The 22,613-nt window shown below is 36.8% G+C and overlaps 1 protein-coding gene across 1 annotated transcript; it reads left to right on the top strand.

Annotated features, from left to right (window-relative positions):
- The first annotated feature begins 1,499 nt into the window (after window positions 1-1,499).
- LOC113672111 (active breakpoint cluster region-related protein) lies at window positions 1,500-21,730 on the top strand. Its single transcript, XM_089190586.1, has 26 exons — window positions 1,500-3,433; window positions 6,771-6,967; window positions 7,406-7,516; window positions 8,141-8,326; window positions 9,121-9,231; window positions 9,422-9,464; window positions 9,772-9,824; window positions 9,967-10,080; window positions 10,637-10,700; window positions 10,984-11,059; window positions 11,364-11,437; window positions 11,899-12,035; window positions 12,266-12,391; window positions 12,976-13,057; window positions 13,354-13,421; window positions 14,980-15,022; window positions 15,490-15,555; window positions 16,532-16,629; window positions 17,001-17,102; window positions 17,279-17,341; window positions 17,603-17,712; window positions 17,815-17,876; window positions 18,096-18,173; window positions 18,608-18,742; window positions 19,283-19,388; window positions 19,835-21,730. The coding sequence occupies exons 1-26, from the start codon at window positions 1,669-1,671 to the stop codon at window positions 20,106-20,108; spliced, it is 4,344 nt and encodes a 1,447-aa protein (XP_089046712.1). The 5' UTR covers window positions 1,500-1,668; the 3' UTR covers window positions 20,109-21,730.
- Window positions 21,731-22,613: the final 883 nt, after the last annotated feature.

Raw genomic sequence — 22,613 nt, 5'->3', positions numbered from 1 at the left:
TCCCTTGGATACTTTAATCGATCTAAGGTACCTTTTAGAATTTTCATTTCCTCACTGATGCTCAAATTCGACGCCTCCTCAAAGCTATTGAGAATTTTATGACGTATTGCAGCAACGCTACGAAAAACTATTTTAAAGAGACAAGAGAACGCCTCCTCTGAGCAATATCTCAGTCTGTCAAGCTGCGTAAACAGAACACATTAAACATTCGCTGTTTGTGTACATGTCTATTGAGAAAAACCAGTAATAATGTCTGACTTAAAAGTAGATACCTTTAAAATAAACCAACGTACATATATGGAAACCTTTTTGCGTACAAAACTAAGGCATCACTAAGGAAGGAACTCAGTGAACTGTGATAATTGGCAACAGGTATCGATGAAGTCTCTGTTGCGTTTAACTGTCCAGAATTCTCTGTAAATAGTGTTAATTATTTTGCCTTTTACTCTTGAAAGACTCCTTTACTCAGTCACTATTTTTAAAGCAGTCAGGTGGTGTGGTTGATCATTTCAATGGTCACTAAGTAAAATGGAAAGAAAAAAAGTGTGAAAGCTTTCTAAACAAAGCATTACTCATCCATTCATTTCTGGGCTTGTTATCAATATCATTTAAATAGAAGCTTGATGAGTAGAGAGTTATTTTTGAACTACAGACCACCTAATACACCGGATTCTTTCGCGATCAAACAATAATTATCACTTTTCCAAAACCGACTTGACACATGTCAAGTGACGCCATATCAAGTTGGCGAATCATGTCTCTAAAAATAAAAATCGTGACTTGTTTACCTTAGTAGAGAAAGAGCTTTTTAAAAACTAAATTGGTTTCCTACCAAGTGCACTTGAACTCTAAGAGAAAATTTTTGCTTTGTAAAAGATAAATTTTCTAAAATTTTTTTAGAAATTTTAGTTTTGGGAAAGGATCGTGATCCTTCGTTGACGAAAGTAAATTAACATATCAAACCATTTGATTTTCCTTTCAGTCTGTTTAAGCATTAGAGAACAGCAATTTCGCTGAATCAGCGGAAGGGTTGATCAAAGGTTATCCTGACTACTTAGCTCTTACACGATTTAAAATAGTTTTCCTTTGCTTTTGAGGAGTATTCAGCCTAAATGTAAAGTAAAATACAATCTGAATTAAAACGCGGTTTTTTAGCGATACTTCATTATGTTGAAATGTGAAGAATTTCATGCTTTCGAGCCGAAAATGTAGAGGGAAGAATTTTGCCGAAGGCTTGCCCTCTTGATCATTATTGGGATGAGGAAATTTTATTTTTTGTCTACAACAAGTAAATGTGACTTGAATGGCTTCTTTTTAAACTTTCAACGATTTCCTTAGCCTAAACCAGTTTTCTCGATGGAGGAATAATTTTTCTGTGTTTGACTCAAAGCCTGGTTTGAAGGTTGGTTTAAGTTCTGTTCGTCGGAATATGAGGTTTTGCGTGCGTCACGTAACTCGAATTCCGTTTCTTTGTCACTTTCCTGCTCACTTCCGCTGCTTTAGCCAGAAAAGTCGAAAAGACGTGCTGCCGAAGACGCCGAATGTTACGTCACGCATCATCGAGACAAACTTCGGTTAACCTCGTGTTCCCTCGGAGAGAAACAAATTACAACTGGACACTCCACTGAGAAGATGAAATTATGAGGGCAGAGCTAGATTGAGGAAATTATGGACTACAGAGAAGCCTTCTTAACTGCTTGGAGGGACTTTCATCCGAAAGGCAAGCTTCCTGACACAGACTTTTTGCAATTTTGTGATTTTGATGGAGATTTCGCATCTGACGAACATGTTTTGGAGCGTTTCAATTTGTGCAATGAAAGACTTGAGGACGCTATTCGCGTGTTTAAAAGCGAAGGATTTATTCTAAAATGGCTCAGAGAGGTTCTTAACGTTAACATCTCTAAAGGAAGAGATTTAGAACTCGAAAGAGTGCTAAACGTGTTCTTTCCATGCGAACTGAATCGGCCTGTGTCGTGTCCGCAGGACATTGCCTCGCCTTCCGTTGCCATAGAAGACGTAAAAAAATCGGATCGGGACGATTTTGAGAAGTCGTCCCCGCTTGAAGACGAAGAGAAATATTTAAAAAATACTTTTGCACCTGATGAAGAGTGCAAGGATTTTAGAAAAGACGCTAAAGTGATATTTCCTCCTCGTGACGAGCCAAAACTCGCTTTGGACGGAAGTGACGGGGAGTCGTGTTTCAACGACAACATACAGGGGACGTCTGGGGTCGACTCTGGTAAATTATTTAGTCGCGAAAATAATGAATTCGATGAAGAGAAAAGCTCGTCACACGATGGCATTAATATAGCAGAGGGTAATAAACTTTCCGCCAATAACAATACAGAAAAGGAAAGTGTAAACGATGTCGGGTTAACAAGGAGAAATGATCAGAGAGACCCCACGGGTTCTTCAGAAGACGAAGAACCAGAAATGGGGGACGAAACGCCAAATTTAAATTATCCTGAACGAAAGAAACCAACTCGTCATAGAAATCGAGCTCTTGCCAGTGTGTTCTCACCTCTAGCGAAGGGGATCAACAAAGCTAAATCGAAAGGAAAGAGTTATTTAACGCGTCCGTCCGGCCCAAAACATAGGCGACATGATTCTCACGGCAGCACGACAAGTGGCGATGATGTGGACTTTTCAGATCATGCCGAAAGTAAAACTTCCGAAAATCTTGAAAGTGAAATTTTGTCAGATTTTAACGAGGTTGATGTGAAGTTACACGATATTTGTGCGTCAAATCAGTTTAATATGGCAGATGAAGGCGATAGTTGTTTGGCTCCTATCGATCGAGGAAGTCATGTTGACTTTACAAGACAGGGATTCTCGGAGAACAATGCTTTGGACAAAAAAGACTCAATCTCTGAGGAAGACGGGTGCAAGAAAGAGAAGATAGCTGAAACACCCGACGTAATTATCGAAGTTGTTGATGAATTGATATCCTACTTGGAAGGAATCGAGGTCGTGAGTAGCGATGATCTCGAAGGGGAATCGCCCCATGCGTCTGAGGGAGATGACTTTATGCTATTTGGCGGGGTAATAAGACCACGGAAACCCCTACGATCACGAAGACAACTCGATTCCGTTCTCTCTGCGGGTAACGTTAGTTTGATGAGCGCTGACTCTTGCATGAGTCCATGGGCTATAGATGTTGCTGTCTCTGAAATGCAGTCAGCTGATTCATCAGAACAAGAAGACAATGGAAATGATTCCAATGATGTCGGACCCACTGAGAGGGCTTCCTCTAGTCACCATGTAAAAGAAATATCCAAGCAGCCAAATGTGGAGGCTTCACCTCCACCTATCAGACCCCCACGGCGCAGTAAGACTGAGAGGCGGTCCCGCACTGTAGGCTCACCAAAGAAACTAGGGCCAGTCAGTGCTGATGATGATGATGTCTTTGGAAAAGATGACAAGGGATATGAGGGTATGTTGTGATCTTACTTTGAAAAGAAATAATCAAAACTTAAAATTGGATACTGCTGACTAAGTGGCACATATTTCAAAAATAGTTTTAAAAATGCACAAAAGTTATTTAGGAAATAATTTTAAGGAACACTTGTCATAAATGCTAATGATTGAGAAGCAAGATATTATCTTTAATTTTCTTTTGAAAGGAAAAGGTAAGCATTCATTTGAAATAAACATTGTTTCTTTTACAGCTAGATTTTTCATAGACTCTTGTATACTAAAGCTAATCTTTCAAAGAATTTTTGTCTGTATCCTAAGTTTGTTTATATTGTTATATTGTATGTGTTGAAGATATTGAAGAAGCAATTATAACTGTCTATATTTTTTTTCTTCCTCCTCCCTTTATGATAATATGTCATGGTTGTTATTGTGATAACATATTTTTTTAAACTGTCATTCAATATTTTTAACATGAAGTCTAACCTATTGACGCTCTGTCATTACTTCATTTTCTCTTCTACATAAATTAGCACCAAATTATCTGTGTAAAAATTCATTTAAAATCAGAAAAAACAAACAAACAAGCAAACAAATGATAACAACAGCTTCACAATAATTTGGAATGCTTTGTTTGCAAAAGCCAATACAATACGTTGTTTGAACTTATTGTGAGGGCATAACGGACATAACAGACAGTGGATTTAAAAAAAAATTATTTAAGGGTGCAAAACTATGACAATACAAATTTTTTTTTTGAGGTGAAAGGCAATTTTTTTTCACAAAGAGTTGAAACAAATGTATGAGTAGACTTAAGGTAGGCTGGAACAAGATACGGAAGGTTTGAAATTGCTCTCATTTATCTTCCTGCTTTTGAAGTGATTAATTTTTTGTTCTACCTTACAAGGTGACAAAGAGTTATGGCATACATCTGTAATTTGTGAGCAATATGAACTTAAAATTTTCCGATGATTTAAAACTGTCTAGCATACACAAACAGTAACTCTGTTGAATGGCAAGAGGAGCTTAAAGTCATTGAATTAGAACAAGACAAAATACAGCTTTTCTTTACTTTCTGTCATGGACAATAACTGGCTCACATTAAGTGAGCAATGCATCAACTGTTGTCAGGAGTCACTAAACAATGGAAGGGAGAGTACGTTTACTTTGTAAAGAGATGAAAAAAGGTTTCTAAGATTTAGTAACTGAAATAGTGTTAAGCAACAAGCAACAAAAGTTAACCTCAGTGTGTGTTGCTTTAAAAGCATACCATGGTTAGGTCTGCCACAACACATTGTAATTTCCTTTCAATTTTTTAAAGACTAGGACTTTCATTGGGAATACTGTATTGGATATTTATTAACTGAAACATTTTTTCTTGGAAATAGAAGGCTGACAGATGTAGCAAATGAAGGATCTCTCTTACCCAACTGCTTTAGGATGGTCTTGTTTTTGAATCATATTGAAACAAAAAATTAAATCATGTTTATTATATTTTGATAATATGAACTGTGACATTTTGTGTTTAAGTATGATACTTTCAATTCAACAGGGAGGTTTTCAAAAGACATAAACTGTAAAGAAAAAAATCTTGTTTTTTGTAGAGGTGAAAGTCCATTTTTCTTGTTATTTGTGATAAAAAAATTATGTTAAGAAAATAGTCTTCTATTATTTTATTATTTCAATACATTTAGATAGTTTTATGAAACTTGTGGTCACATAAGCAAACATCTGTTTAAAATAAGTAATATTTTCTTTCTGAACTTTGGATTTAGAGATTTCTGTTGTGTTTCTTTCTGTCATACAAATTTTTGTAAAACCACAGTTTAGTTGCCAACTCAAAATTTTCAATTTTCTGCTAGAAATATTGTTACCCTCTGAAGAATTGTGATATTTATTGCTTTTAATTTGAAACCTTGAAAATTCCTGGTAATTGGCTCATTATATAGATTCACTTTGTGGTAAACATTTTGATAAAAAATTTCTTTCATTTTCCCAACCTTAGCCCTTTCAAAATAAAGTTGGTCCTTAAGAGTGTGTCTCCTTAAAAGCAAAGTGCAGATCATGTAATTTGTTTTCACTATCTTTAAGGCTTTTTGGTTAAAGTACAGTTAAGATTATAATTTTTGTTTTTTCAATCATAAAAGAAAAATTGGTCACAAAAGTGCACTGATAATGTTTTCAATTTCAATTTTGTTGTAAAAGCTGTCTGGGTAAACATAAATTTCACATTTTAGTGGTTATTATCATAACAAAGGTACTGTCAGTACTGTCTCTGAAATCTTTTGAATATTTAAATAATTTGTTCTTTAACCTGACTAGTTTTTCATTTTCTTGGGGAGTCAATAGTCTTATTCATACCTCATTTATATGAACATGTTATTAGCTGTTTGTGCATCTTTAAATCAATTTGCAAGTTGAAGTTAAAGCAATAACCTTCTTATATAAGTAAAAGGATCAAAACATGGCTGAATTTGCATAATGTGAAGAAATTGCACAACAAAATTACTTGAAAAGTATGAGATACACCTTTCTACGGTAGAAATAATTATGAATTAAAACAGCTACATTTGTTATACTATCAGCAAAATAGTTTTACCATTCTTTACTGGTCACTGATAAATGTATGAAAACATTTTTAGCTGAGTAGGATTTTAAATTTGCACTCTCTTGAAATTTTATGCTTTTAAAGAAAGATAAAAATGCTAATTTCTAAATTATTTTAATAAAAAAACATTAAGCATGGTTTACCTGTCAGTTACTGAATAGATCCATTTTGAGAAAGGTATGAGCATTTTTTCAATGAAAATTGTTTCCAGTAGTGCAAACTGAAGACACACATAGTAGTGTTAATAAGTCACTTTGTTGAGAACATCTTGAACAAAAAAAATTGCATAAACTACAGATGTATTTCTATTAATGGTCACTCTTGATAAATTGAAAAGTTTTCAAATTCCATTTGCCTACAGCTGTTGCAGTTATGAAAACTTTCAAAACATTACACTTCCCCTTAACTTTGAAACACAGTCTTGGGTACATGGAATTTCCCATAAGCCAGATAATAATTATTATGATGGTAATAGTAATGGTAATAATAAAATGAATGTTGTGGTAAAGAAACAAACAAGGGTGAAGTTGAACTGCATGTAGACTACCCTCTCATCTAGGGATGTCCTACAATGCAATTAAGGGGGAGGTGGAGAGAGAGAGGGGGGGGAAGTGGCTTTTTTTGGGGAGGGGTGGGAGGGGTTTAACTGAACAAGCCTGAGTTCAAGTGGAAAGTCTCCTCGTTTGTATAGGATCTGGATCATAGTCAATAATATGAATGTTGTATATTTTTATGTGATTGTCACTAGGGGACTATGACTCTCTCCCTCGTTTGCCAAAGAGGAGTGCTAGTGAGGTAGTTCGTCCTCGGAGCCAGGGTTCAGAAAATGAAGAACTCAAGAAACTGCGCAAAGCGAGAGGGGCCCATGTTGTTATTGGAGATCATAGTGTTGATTTTTCATCTTCGCCTGTCCCTTCTCCTGGTGGAAGTCCTGCAAAACATGTGGTATGTATAGTTTAAATTATTCTTGATGACCATTTGAAGTCCTGTATTTTTCAATGGTTTTGTTCATTAACCAAGGTCTCTACTGGGTTAAAATCTGTAGGAAAATAATCCAAAAGCCAACATGTGGGAATTACTTAAAGAGACATCAGCAGTTCTCTTGATGCTTTGAGCTCCAATGTAGCCCCTTTTGTCAAGGAATTGGTTCTCTGTCTTGCTGCTTTTAAGTGGATGCATGTTCCCCACCAAATCCTTTCATGAAACTGAAACAAAAGAATTTGAATATAATGAAGACCATGGAATAAGAAAAGGGACTTTTTATTTAGCAATAGTAATTTGTGACCCTCAAGCAACATGTCAGGGTAAAAAACAAGTAAGGAAGCATTACCTCACTGCCGAGTGGTAATGTACCATTGTAACATTTAACTTGTCATCTGTTAGGATCCTGGTGCTGGAGACAAAGCTGAAAAGCTGCACAAGAGAAAGTGGGTTGTTGCTGGAGTGCTGGATGGTGAAAAAGGATATTTGGAATGTCTAAACTTATTATACAAAGTAAGCATTTTTACATCTTTCTTTTTGTGGTTGGTGACAAAAAAAAAAACATAATAATTGTCTGTTAGGGTTTTTTATTTAAATGACTGAAATACTGTGGGTGCTCTCATTGGTCTATAGGCTTTGTTAGATGAGGGTACAACTTTGCATTGCCTCATGATAACAGTTAGGGGTTTGCAGAATGTCTCAAGTTTAGGCTATGTTAACATGGAGAAAGTCCTCAATTAGTTATCATGAGTGAAAGTGATTCAATTACATTTTTTAACTTCTAAAATTCTGTATATTTCAGCCCTCTTGAACATGTATATTGCAGCATCTATTAATTAAAGTAGGCTTCAGTACACTGCAGACTATTTGCAGCATCAGTACTAACACTGCCAGAGTTTGTTACTCCAATTATGTGCTGTATAAGATTTAAAATTACTTGCAATGTTCATGTTATTATGGTGCTTAACCAACATTGGGAACTTGCACAGTTTTTCTTTGTTAGATCCCATAGGTAAAAGTCTGAGTTATAGCTCTTAAATGGAACCATCTGTAAATTAGGTTCTTAAATAATTTGTGCTTTGTCAATGCATAACATGTGTGTTTAAATGTTTCTTTTCTTCCAATTGTTATTTTCAGCACATGAAGCCTCTAAAGTTTTCCATTGAATCATCACATCCAATCTTGACCTCAGTTGACTACAACAAGATTTTCCACAAACTTGATGAACTGCATACTATGCACAGTGCATTTTATAATGAACTTGAGACACGTGTGTCACACTGGAGCGACCGTCACCTTATAGGAGATTTATTTTTGAGTTTGGTAAGCAGTAGTTTTAGTGGAATAGTCTGGGAATTTATTCACAAAAGGAAATATGACATTGCGGTTTTTTAATGGAATTTTTAGAGCTGTATCTTTTTTACAAATTTATGCAATTTCCTGCTAAATTGTTTTATTTCACTGTCGAAGAAAAATCAGTTTATTTATCTTTGGTGTTCACTCATTTAAACCAAACATACTTGCGATTAATCCTTTAACTCTCGTGAGTGACCAAGACAGAATTTCTCTTTACAATATCAATATAATATGAACCAGATGAGTGATGAGAATAAAGAAAAATATCAATTTGGGGATAATAAGTTGATCCAATACTCAATTCTCTGAACTAACATCACAAGAGTTGTATGGTTGACAGTAAGGAGAGTTACAAATTTGATCTGGGAGTTAAAGGGTTAAAAGAGATTGTAGTATTAAATATCAACACAGCTTAGTCATGTGAGTTCCTCACAGGAATAGAGGCCATCAAGCCATCTCTCTGACTAAAATGCAGAATTAAATGGCTGAATTTCAGTGGTTAGAGTTGTTTCTCATTATGTATAATTAATTTCTCCTGATTGAAAACTCTGTGTTGAATTGTTAAATTTGTGGCTCAGGATTCAACTTTTTAGTCATTGGTTATCTATTAAAGAGATATTAAACAGTAATTGTATTTTTTGTCAGTGAGTTAAAAAAAATTTCAGTTGCTACCCATGTAACAGGGTGTTGGCAAACAGAACCATCTTCATCACTGTTTTGTTTATCTTTTTCTTTCCTTTTTGTTTTCTCTTTGCTTACAGGTGGATCAGTTTGATGTGTACAAAGAATACATATCAAACTACAATACTGCAATGTCGACAGTACGTAAATGCAAGGCAAGCAATGAACAATTCAACAACATCTTTTCTAAGGTATGTTTTATTGTGGCTCATGTTATTTACTGAAGGCAGGTATTTCATGGATTGATTATTTTTCTCTGTCAAGGGAGGGTATAGAAAGAATTTGTAAAGTTCATTTTTTGATCACAAGGCAGAAAGTGGATAAGCTCAGACATTAAGGACAATTAACAGATGTTGTCTTTTCTATGTTTCTGCTAATCAGGAACTTAGAGTTCAATCCATTCAAGAAGTGACAACATTAGAAGGTATGTTTTATTAGTAAGATACCTGAAATTAGTGTGCAAATACATCATAGGCATGTTCTTTAGAAGCCCCCAATTTTCTGTTGTAGGTGGCACATTCTGTATATTTCGTTGTACATAATCTTAGAGAATTTGGTGTGTTAAAAAAGAGAATACTTAAGCCAACGAGTTTGCTTATTCTCCTCACGTGGTTGCTGAAAAGTGTTTTGGAAAAATCCTTGCTGGTCATCTCTAGAGGTGTGGTTAAGATCAAAATTTAAGAGATCTAAAAGACCTTTTTAATTTGTTATTATTACTTTTTTTTCGTCAGCTCTTTTCAACAAACCAGTGGAACGAGTTGGCCGCTATATTGCTGTCCTAAGGGTAAGTTGTGACTTACTCAGGCTTTCTGCTTTCTAATGCACGGTGACTGGTCAATACAGGATCTTCTTCATATAGGTTTTGCTATATTGTTATAAAATGAGGTATAGCTTAATGTTTCTGATGATAACATGCTTTTACTTAGGACTTGATCAAAGAAACTCCTGAGGAGCATGCGGATTTTGAACTTTTAACAAATGTGTTGAACCAAACCAAAGACTTCCTAGCAAAGATCAATGGTGATGAAAGAGACGGAGGGGTAGGTAGACTGAAAACTTTTGCCCCCTCTCTCTCTCTCTCCCCCCCACACTTCTCGGAACAAGAAGCTCGATAACATCCAGGAATTCATTGAGTCTGTTTCTTGCATAGTTTGTGAAGAAATCGTAAAGATACCAACAACTCAGTGAAGGGCACTTGAAAACGTTCCAGATAAAGAGGGTAATTTGGTATTATCGACTGAGTTGATAACGTAAATTGACCACCGTAAAGAGTTTAAAGGTTGACGTTTCGAGCGTTAGCCTTTCGTCTGAGCGATTAGGAGAAATTACCCTGTTTTTACTCTTCCACCGACGCAGCACCACAGATTCTTTAGAAACTTACCCTCCTTGTTTCAGATAAAGAGACATGTTAATTATTTTCTTTTCAATCCCTTTTGCAAGGGATCAGGAGAAGCTCGTGTTCTCGGCTCGCCTGGGATTGTTTCCATTTTAATTTGTGAGAAAAGTGTCATAGGGTACAAAGGTATTGGCAATGTTATAAGTACTGATGTTGTCCTGTTTGATTTTAATCAGAACTTAACTTTTGAACTTCCATAGGGATTGCAAAGAGTGAAGCGAGATCATAGACTAATCAAAGATGGATTTATAGTAGAACTCTCAGGTATTTTCTCTTTAAATCTTCTTACCCTTTAACTAACCAACTGTGGTTCTCAATTATAGCCAATATGAATTTCTCGGAGAAAAAGATAACAATCTGTAGCTGATCACTGAGTATATTCTCCACACCTGTTTGCTAGTGAATATATCGAAAGGTTAAGGAGAAGTTACAAGTTAGCAATAGTAGGAGTAAAAGGGATAAAAATTAAATGTTGTGTGATGACATTTCTACTTCAAATCCCTAATGGTGAGAGAATGTAACAATGACTTTTTTTCTTTTTTTTCAGATGGAGTTCGCAAATTTAGACATCTTTTCTTGTTCAATGACTACATCATATGTACAAAGAAAAAGATAACAGCTAGGTATGTTATGGCAATTGATTTTGGTGTGGGTTATAGTGATTCAGGCCTCACATGTTTAAGGTTTCAATAACTTTGACATGAAACTCTTCTCGCTGTTATTGTTGCCTGTCGTTATTAACACATATAAACTGATGCAATGCTGAGATCCATCGTATCTTTACTTCAACCTAAAAAATTCAATTAGTCTTTTGGCAACTCCCATCGACCTGAAAAACATTTTACCTCTTTTCTTGAGCCATACACCCATTCATCGCCATATACTTGATTGTTTTTTTAATGAGGTGTCTCTTCTAAATGTTTACAGGGGCGAGCAATACGTGTGTAAATGGTATCTCTCCCTGCGCGATTTACAGTTCCAGCCCACAGAGAACTCAGAAGGTTTGTGTATGCATAGCTTGTACAGTTAGTGTTAGGCTAGAACGCAATTTACAGGCCTTAGTGCGCGACTTCCTGCTCATGCGTTCGATGCTAATTCAGTCAAAACGTGCTCCTCCCACGCAGGGTAGTCCGACTGAGCACAGTTACCTCTTGAAAGCTATAACTTGCTTTGACGGAGTGTGTAGGTTTGATTTGAAACATTTTCATTGCAAGTTCAAATATGAGAGATGAGCTTTGATATGTATTCTACCAAAACTTTCAAACCAGGAAAACTAGAAAATGCGCGGTGGTAAGTAAAAGGGAGGAGGGAAATAAAAACCATTTTAACTAATAAATTCAAGTTTGTATTAAACAAGCAAATTACATGAAGGCTTCTTAACGAACGAACTTCGACCGTATCAGTTATTACTAACATATGAAAGTCTCTCCTTTTTTTACTTATTTGTTTATTTATTTTTTAGCGCCACAAGTTATACCAGTGACAAGCAAAGGTGACTTTGATTTACTGAAAAGCAGGATTGCAAGCACCAAAGCAGAAATCCGACGAGAAGAAGGAGTGAGCGGACTCAACAGTCCTGATTCCTCACCTTCAATGAAGGTATAAGAAATTGAAATTTCCCTCTGGCTTGGTGAATTTAAAGGCTTTCTGATTAGAGTGGCAAAGGAAGAGCATGCTTTCAACGAGCGCTATTGTGAAAAGAAAAGTGTTGTTCGAGCGAGTTGCATCGATTTTTGAAACTTGGTTTGTTATTAGGTTTTGGGGAGGTGAATTGACTGTACTTTCCCTTGCTTACTCTCTCTCATTTTTACTGTTTTTTTCCTTTGCAGCGACGTCGAGCACAATCAGCCTCCAAAATTGTCGAGAAACTGAAAAGGCGGCTAGCTGAACAGGAAGTAGCTCTTTTGTTAGCCATTCCCAGTCTCCCGGTTACACTCTACCACAAACAGGGCAAGGTTAGTTGTATATGCTTATAATAGACCAACTAACTATAAACGTGCTCTGACATTTCAATTTTCTTGTAATGCACAAGGAAGATAACAAAAAGAACTAGGTTACTTTTAAATATCCTGGTTCTTTTTGGTATTGTTCGCATGCATTCTTAACAGGGAGGAGAAGGATCTGGGAACTGTGACATGACTTGTTTAGCGGTAACGACAAGCTTAGTAACACCGTGACGTTCAAGCAACAGCTTCGGATGACAAAAGAAAGAAAAGGCTTTAAAATTGGCTGTGTTTTGAACCTTATCTCTTTTTTTAATTTTTCTTCCAATTTTGGCATTTTGTAGGAATTATGAATCGTTAACACTTTTTGTGTCAACTTTTTTTCTATGATCGTTGTTTTTGCAACCCCTGGAAAGTTTATATACAATAGCGAAAACATTGCACATTTAAGAACGGAATCAATTTTTTTAATCAGTCACGTAGTTTCCCGATTTCAATTTTAATAGTAGTTTTTTTGCACACAAAATACATTACTTCTACAGAGAAAAAATTATAAGTTTTCGGCAATCATGGACAAACTTTTTTTAACTTCACAGACATACACATTACTCTGTAAAACTGATGTCGAAAGAGCAGAATGGAAGGAAGCCATCATTCCTCTTTTGGAACAAATTCAAGGTAAAAAAAAAAGCTATTGAATTGATATCAGAACCATTATCGCTTCTTTCTATTAATAAAGGACGACTCGAACAATGCCTAAATTTGATTAACGCGTCAATATTGACATGTTTCAAAGCATTTTAAAATCGATTTGCATATTTGAAATAAATTGTCTAGCTTTCATCGTTTCAACGTTTTCGTTATCTTTTGACAGATACCGAAACAGCGCCTTTTCTAACAGTGTCATCTCTCTTGAAAAACGTCACAGTCAGCCATCATGGCTTTCTAATCACAAGCTTTATTTTTTACCTTAGATAATACAAGTGCTGAAGTACAGCTTAGTGCGTTGGAGCTTCATCACTTCCTAGAGGCTTGTAAGAAGGTTGGTCGGTTCATTTGTTTGTGGAATTCTCTCCTTCATATTGCAAAATTCAAAGGTAATAAAATTCTAAATGACAGCTCGTTCACGCTCTCTATGAAAAACCCGGAGTGAGGAAACTGCTATTATTATTGGTGTTTTGGTAAACATCCTCTCTGATTGGTCGAGTGGTTTTGTGTACCGCGGGTAACGTATGTGAGCGGTATACAGCAGGGATTAATGTGACAGATTAATTACACTTCAGCCCATCTATTTATTCAAGCCTTCCTCGACTCGGTAATAGTTACGCTGAACTACTGAACCAATCTTAAGCTCGCGTCGCTCCCTGTTTCGTTCGTCTGCCCTTCATGATCATGGCGACAAAAGTTAAGTTCACTCTCTCTCCGAGGCTTGCTCGGAGAGGATCGGAAACTCATGCCGAATTTGGTGAAAAGCCGAAATCGCCTCTTCTTCGTCGCGGCTCTTGGTCGCCAAACATACGACTCCTTCGAAGAGGCTCAGACTCTAGTTTTTTAAAAGACTCGCACTCCTTGGTAAGTAACATCATGGTACTGACTTTAGGAAGATTGTAATTATAAGCTTGTAAATACTGAACTCGCTAAATTTACGTTAGAAAGAACTGGAAAAATTCATTAAAGTATGGAAGCTTATAACACTTGGCATTGTTTGTACAAGAGATGTTGCAATCGTAGACTACGATGAGAATTGCTCTTGAAATTTTCGCGTTATTTCATATGTTCTTCCTTGTATTTTTGAGAGCGCCTCAGGTTGTTTCTTTCGTATACCCATGCCCAGTTCAGATTTTCCTGTGTGGAAATCAATCGGAAAGAATTAGTTTTTCAAATCTCGCTTGAGCAGTATGTTATCAGTTTGTAATCCACTCAATCTCGTACATTTTTGACATTTTCATCGCGTTTAAACAAACACTATACACTAAACATCTTTTGTCATTGCGATACGAATTGCAACGCTGTTTCCTTTTTCAAAAAATATCACAAATACATCATTGTGACGAGGTGTTTTCGTTTAGCCTCATGCTGTGCAAAGGAAGCTTTTTGTCACAAACCGAACTTTGATTAAGTAAATATCGCTTAGTCCACCCAGCCCGGAATGTCTGTGTGACAAGTTGTTGTAATAAGATTTACAAGATCTGTGATAAATCACTTTTGCGAGATTTTGGCACACTTTCAAAGGATCATTTAGTCATGTCAAGTCCAAACCAGGCAGACCTTTTTGGTAATAAAATTAACACCTAACCCCGATCTTTCCGTATCCGCCAGTCTAATTGACGGATATTTAATCGCCAGATTTTTTTTACCTTTGAGCACTCTCACGTTATTTTAAGTGACCCTGACAAACTAAAATTGGAACAGACATTTATAAATAATAAAAAAGACAGCACGAAACAGGAAGCCGCAAGGAAAACTCCTGGGTTTACTGTTGGAAAGGACTCAAACTGGCAATTAACACCCAGTATTATCCTGTCTTGTCCACAGATCAATTGTGTAAAGATTTCCCTTTTGAAAATATCGTGCTAACTGATATTTCGTCTCTCTTTCAGCTGAGAACTCAGAGGTCATTAGGAAAAGTATCCATGAAGGAAGGTACTGAACGCGATTTTCTAAGTCCATCCTTCATTTCCTTTTAGGATTACATAATGATAGCGTAATTAAAGTTAAATCAATGTTTCTCTTTCATTGAAATAAAATGTGCTTTTCGCTTAAAAGTAAAGAAATGAAGAAGAAAAGGGAATACTCCTCTCACAGGCCAAAGCCCTCCAATAAGCTTTCGCTAACATCAACTCTAAACAATTTTTATTACTCTGTCTGGGTTAGGTTTGGAAATTTCTTGAAACACCTCGCGTAATTACTCTAATTACTTCACACCGTGTTGAACTTAAAATTCACAGATAATTGTTTATAAAGCTAAGGTAAATAAGCGCAATCATTTTTTTCCTTCTGTATCGAGAAGGGTGATCTTGGAACGTAAAGGTAACGCTGAAAATATTTTGCTGATATAAGCCTGGAGGGATATTTCTCGCTCACTGCATATTTTGCTCGTTATGTTGCAGACAAAAGTCTCCTCAATGGACTGTTATACGTTCACATACACTCTGGACGCGGATTTCACAAAAACGGTAAATGAAAACAGAGATCATCAGAAATTGTGGTGTTATAATCCAGACTTCCGAAGAGCTTACATTAAAATAGATTAAATATGAATTAAACGCCCACCAAAACTTATATAGACGCACGTAACTGACCCTGAGCACAGAAGAAGCACGTAAGCGAACTCGTGTACGCTTGTGATTGGCTAGTGTAGCAGCACTTCACAACAACTTTGCCGTGATTGGGTTATGCAGGTGGAACGAGATTTATGAAGGCTCAGGAAAAAGTAATTAACAGGAAATTGACTCTTTGATTAAAAGCAATTTATTTTTGGGAGTCTAGAAAAACGTTCTGACCAATTTCGACCTACATATTGCAAATCCTAACAGTTTGTGGGAACAGAGTGGTGGATTGAACATACGTCAATGGCTCTCAGACTGTCTCTACAAAGTCCATTAACTAAGTAATCAGGGGAGAAGATAGACAACCCTATAGTTGACTTCATGTAAAGCTCGGATATGAATCTTCACCTTTTTTGTAATGCGTTACTATCATTTGCCAGAACATGACCGCATTTCCTAAGAGTCAAACCAAAAGCAGATTAATAAAAATCAATACAATTGAAAGATAATTGAGAACAAGGGAATTTACCAGAGAAATATGTATTCTCAATATGTTGATATATAAAATTCGTTAACGAGAGTCGATGAGTTAGGGCAATCAAACTGCTTACAGCGCAGGAATACCCCACCAAGTTAGCGGCCTGTCATATTATGTTTACACCTTTTTAGTTAAGTAGAAGGCCTGAGTTTTCTATACTTTTGCAATCCCAGACAGTTTATGACGTTCAGTTGGAAATTACAGTGTGTTCAATAGGATGGTGTACCCATCCCCCACAAAAGCATTTCACTATTCGAACAAATATGATTTTTTTTCTGCTGAATGTGGTTTCACATCTATGTTTCCCTTCAGTTTTTCCTAAATTCTCCTTGTGTTATTATTCAGATCTCAGTTGCGTGATAGAAGTTGATCATTATGGACAGTTTGTTCGTAAAGCCAGGACAAAAACGTGTAAAGCTTCAACTGACCCTGTATGGGACCAGGTAAGAGGAGGAAAACTTGACTTCCAATTACTCCGACTGGCCGCCTTGCATCCCCCTTTACTTACCTTACGAGAATATGATGTGACTGTCTCGGACAAATGCGATCGACTAGCATACTTAGCGGGAAGGGGTTGGGTTAGTGGTGCTCTCTATTCTTTCTCAAACGATGAAAGAAACAACAGGTTTACTCTGTGCTGCTGAAACAATGTCTTGTGTAGACTTTCAGTTTTAAAGCCTTCCAAGAGTCATCTTATGGGACTCGCCGGGCAAAAATTTAAAATCGCCGCCAGAATGGTTTGACTCCATCCTTTATCATTAGGGTTGTAAAACGCGTTCCTCGGTCAGTGCTAACACCTTTATTTGTTCTATAGGACTTCGATGTCGAGGTAGAAGGAACAAGAGAACTCAAGCTGCATGTTTATAGCAAAAGCAGACTTAATTTTGATGAACACTGTGCGCAAGGAAAAATAGAGGTGAGGTGTTGTATATGCTTCTCGCGCGCGGAAATTAGTGCAAGGCGAGCGCCATGGGCAAAAACAGGGAATAAACAATCACGCCTGTGGGGTTGTGCGTGTTCGTTTAAATAACTACTGAACTTAAACTAAAACGTGTGGCTTGCTAACAATTCTTACCTTTTTTATTGCTTAAGCTTGTAAAGGAAAATTTGAGGGATCTGAAGAAACAGACCATCACAATAACCTTAGACAAGCAGGTAAGGAATAAATAATTTATTTATCTCTGTATACAGTAATGAAGTAGGTGATGTCACCCCATCACTACGTTTCAGCTTTACTGATCAATTGCTGGTCACGTAAGTTCAGTTGTCACGCACCGTATATAGATTTTTATCAAGAATGCCCTGTGATCATTGCTGTCTTTGGCTGAAAGAAACATTCAATACTCTGGATTTTAGCTGAAATAAAATAACCAATTTAAAGCACAGCCATAGTAACGTATTGTGTTTGACTTGCAGGGTGCGGTAACGCTATCACTACAGTATTCCAAGACACCTCATGGGATTCAACGGAAGAAATCTTACAGCGAGAAAGGTGTTTTTGGAGTTGATATTGCTACAGTTTCAAAGTGAGTTAAATGTCTTCGTTTGTTTGTTGTGGATTGACAATGTTCAACTGTCGCTTGTTAAATGGTTTTATGATTTACCTTTGGTATATGTTTCTCTTACAGACGAGAAGAAAGTGATATTCCCTTAGTTGTGATTGGTTGTGTACAGGAAATTGAGAAAAGAGGTGGGTAGAGTGAAATCGCATCAATTTTTATTCCAGAATGGTTTTGCGATTGCGAGTCCTAAAGTTTGCCCAACAAATGCGTCAGCTCTATCTTTTGTTTTGTTTCGTTTCACGTTAGCAAACCTTCAATGAGTGTGCAATACAGCGAAGAACTGGATTGACTGCTAATATCTTTAAAATCCATTGTTCAAGTTACCGTTGCATCTCGTCTTGTTTCAGGAATAGAAGAAGTAGGAATTTATCGCTTATCAGGAGCAACTTCAGATGTCCGAAGGCTAAAAGACGCGTTTGACAACAGTAAGTGCATTGCATACAGGACGAGGTAAACGGTATGGCTATCGATGAGGCCGTAAGCTGAGCTTTGTACATAGATTTGACCCCAAGCTTTGGAGAGATGCTAAAGTGGCTCATTCCTTATTTTCGACCCGTTCTAATCGTTTCCATCCTCATCCATCCTTGTTTCGTCTTGCTCCATTATTTGCTCTATTTCGTTTCTTAGTTACCGAACTAATATATTGTAGCCTCCTTTAAGATGGAGTAACTTTTGCATGATACCAAAAATGAGTTAGAACAGAGAAGCAAAGTTTCTTGAAATCAGGATTTTGATCGTTTTGCTGTCTGCCATCAATGCTGGTGTCAAATCCACAATGAATCCTCCTGAAAGCTACTTTCGCCGCCGTTTCTAGTTTGTCCATAGCTGACTGATTTCCTTTTTGATTAATCTCTTTTAGACAGTCAAAGTGCTTTAGTGCAAGTTGCTGAGGCGGACATCCATGCTGTGGCTGGACTTCTGAAGATGTACCTCAGGGACCTTCCAGAGCCACTCTTTACCGACGACCTTTATATCAAGTTTGTTGAAGCAAACGGTAAACCACTTTTCAATTCCTTATTAGTACAATAAGTTTGCCCCTATAACGTACTGCATGGAAAAAAATACCACTTCCTCGGAATTTCAAATGTGGGTTCAATGGGTTATGGGGTAAGATTATTGCTGGTTACTCGTCAGCCCTGCTACACGTGTTATATTATTACGGCTCAACATACAACGAAGAAAAGCGATTTTATCAAAACAGTCACTCTGGTCAGCAGTGGCGCCTCTCCTGTCGTATACCTTCATGCAAAGGACACAAAGTAAGGTGCTGAAAGAAAGAATTCTGCTCTATCGTTTGCATCCAGGGAAACTCTTTCCTATGTCCCCCTCCTCTGTGGTTGGTGTGACGGTACGAACCACTCCAGGGCCCATTATTGATTGCTTTACTGGTTGATACCTACACACTGAAGCAAGTGGATGTGGTGTTTTGTAGATATATATGTACACATAATCTGTAAATTTTTCTTGTTGTACACAGTTAATTATTTTTCTCGATTTTTTTTTCTGACATCGAGATACTTGTTTTTGATTTTAGGAATTAAAGATCCCGAAGAAAAAAAGAAAAAAATGATGGAGTTGTTTGAATCTTTACCCAAACCAAACCGGCTCACTAGTATCTATTTACTAGATCATCTAAGAAGGTAATGTGTGGGGTTTACACACTCATAGGAAAATATAACGATAGGATAGGAAGAGACATTGGAGAAGAAATGCAAGCCGTATTTGTAGATGTGCATAATAAGATCGAGAGAGATGATTAGTCACACAGTGTATTCTAAGTCGAGCTTTGTGTTGAAACCGTTAAAAGGTCATTCGGAAGTATTGATTGGCTCAGAGCCACCCTCTGTTTGTTGTTTGCGATGCTTTTCAGTCTTCTTCATTCAACTATCCGTGCTCTTTCCTGTATTACTGTCGTACCCAACTGATATGTAGTGGTCTTTTTCAAGGTCATTTTGTGGGGTTAAAAGAAAAAAAAAACTAGCAATGTTTTGGCATAGCTCTCTTAACAGTGTATTCATTCACATGCGGATCGCGTTTGTTTTGTTACTCTAGTGAGTACTTTATGGTCAAAATATGTTGCTTATAGATTGAGTGAACATCAGGAACAGAACAAAATGGGACAAAATAACCTGGCAACCGTTTTTGGCCCGAACGTTCTTCGGCCTTCTTCGGCCGACACGGATCCAATAGATCTCGCTAAAGGAACACTCGATGTCATGAGTCAAGTCGGTATCTTTCTGTGGTTCTTAAAGTTTTGCTCTCTCCAGCTCCCGGAAGATCCACAGCTTATGCGTAGACTGGATCCGAATAAAAACGTCGAAGTTGCGCCCGCGTTAGGGCATGAGGACAGACTTATTTGATATCCCACCATGCACTTCAAAAGTTGACCTCGATCTGATGATGTACTCACAAGAGCATGTACAGTTAAAGTAAACGCGTAACAATTATATGAAGGAACGAAGAACTGGGCGCACTAGTGTGTTCGCCGTATTAGAATAGTTATCCTAGCTCCAAGGAGTTGCAGGTTTAAACAATGGACGAGAAATATTCTCTATTATTTGACTTGATTTACATTCGAAATTATAGGAGAAAACGTTGCAAATGTTTGCACAGGTTAGTTCATAGATATTTTAATCAAAGAAAAAATTTAGTTTACAGATGTTTTTATTGTTAAAGTTTTAGTTCTTTCAAAATGGTTTTATCTGTTTTATTTTCGTAATGTTGAAATTCTACTCGATATCTTTATTCGATTTTTACACTTGATTTTCGTGAAAATGAATGTTTATTAAGACCTTTTTGTTCGTCTCCGTTAGTAAAGGAAGTCATGAGACGGAATTCTTAGCTGCTAGATCATGACCAGTTCATCTTGCTTAGCTTTGTCCTTCGAACTAGTCAGAAGGCGCTCAGCGGAAGTTAGTTCTATTTCTGTAAGCTAACTTTTCATTGCGCTTCTGTGAGAGGGACCAAGCTGATAAAGACAAACTGTTCGTAATGATGAAATTTTGTTGATAATTCTTACTACTTTTTCATGAAAGGTCTTTTGAAATAGATTGTTCAGGTTTGTCAACCAACCTTTTTGACGCATATGCTAAATTTCTACTTTAAATTATGATTCAGTCAACTTTCAGGAAATGGATCAAAAGATTGTACTATTCTAAGCGGTTATTATATATCCTATATACGAGCAACAAAAAAGGTATCAACTATACTATGTCCTGAACAGATATTCGCATTTTTATATGACGTATATATTCGATCAGTAGTCTTAGGCGTAAGTAAAAAAAGTCTCAGTTCTAAATACGGAGGAGCTCTAATATCGAGTAGGATTATTTATCAAACACCAAATATATTAAGTTATTTTAATTGTAAATTAAGGCGAAAAATGTCGGTTGAAATAATTGAGCAAGATAAATTTATTAAGCAAGTATTTTTGTCGACAGAATTTCAAAAGATTTCCTATACACTCTTAATGTTTTAGGTGAAATCTAACCTATTATAGCAATACTTTTACTGAGTTTCAAAAGCCATGCGGAATTGTCTGGTCTGTGATTGGTTAAAGAAACTTTGTCCACATCTCAAATGAGATGATACAACAATTAACCAATCGTAGCATGGTCACTCGCGTGATATTGGCGTGCTCCTAATTGGCTGAAATTTAGCAGGTTTGCTCTGGTTGATGAACTGCAGGACGTTTCAAATTCGATCATGGCAGAAACAGAGGAATAGTAAATGGAAAGGCTTATGTGACGTTATTTTGACGTTAATGTTAAAGGAAAATGACGTCAATTTGATGTCATTGACATGAAAGAAGAAAGTTGTTTACAGTAGCATGGAAATTACAAATTCTAAACTGACTGTAATCTTAAAGAAATGGAATGGTACAGTGTGTTGGAAGTTAAAGCTGTTGTAAACAATTTTGATATAAAAAAAAAAAACGTTTGTTTCAGTTGTAAACATTTTGAATAAATAATTTCCTCTTGTAGAGAGTATGATTTTCCTCGACACAAACGGCTGAGTACAATGAAAGTTTTTTTGAGCAGGTGTATCCACAGAGCCACGAACATATCTTTTTCTAAAATCCTTGCGGTTGTTTCCTGGTCTCATTTCTTCGCCAGACGAAAATTTCCTTTTCGTGAAGCTGCTACTCACATATGAAGTCGTCCTACTCCATAAGTCAATTTCCAGTTCTATATGATACAAAAGTAGACTTACTGGAAACCTACCACCCTCAGATAGAGCATTAACATTTAATGCAAACAAGATAAATGGAAAAATAGAGTTCTTTCGATATTTGGTAAGATTCCTCAATTCGTTGGGTTCCACGCCCCCTCCTTTCCACTAATCTTCTTGATTTAAAAAATACATTGCAGGCGGAAACTATTGGGCTGACGTGGTGGGGGGAGGGAGTTAGAGGAAGAGAACTGAAGGAAAAATGGTCTGTAGAATGAGACGTTTCATCCATCGTTTCTGTTATCAGACTATTTGTTAGGCCCGTGTTATATAAGGAGGTCCCTCCGCATTATTTCGGCCCCATTCCTCGAGCCTCCTTCCCTTACGCGAATTCTCTCTTCAGTCATTGATAATCCTGTTTGGCCATGACGTACGCGGACAGATGGAGATCTAAAAAATATTTACGTTTGTAGTAAGCTTCGTGTTTGATGTACTTTGCTTGGTCGAGTTAACATCATAAATCAGCGGATTATTCTCTATTTTCCCCATTTTGACCGAGAAAAGCACTGGACTTTGATAAGGCAAAGTGTTTTATTATTCATAACTCGCCTGCACGCACCTTTAGACATGAATATTCAATTATTTCACTTCACGTGTACCTTCGCACGAGTAAGAACTAATGGTAAATCCAAACT

This window comes from Pocillopora damicornis, chromosome 12 (genome assembly GCF_964200805.1).
Source record: "Pocillopora damicornis chromosome 12, jaPocDami1.2, whole genome shotgun sequence".
Taxonomy (NCBI): Eukaryota; Metazoa; Cnidaria; class Anthozoa; order Scleractinia; family Pocilloporidae; genus Pocillopora; species Pocillopora damicornis.
This window is presented reverse-complemented; position numbering and strand designations above follow the sequence as displayed.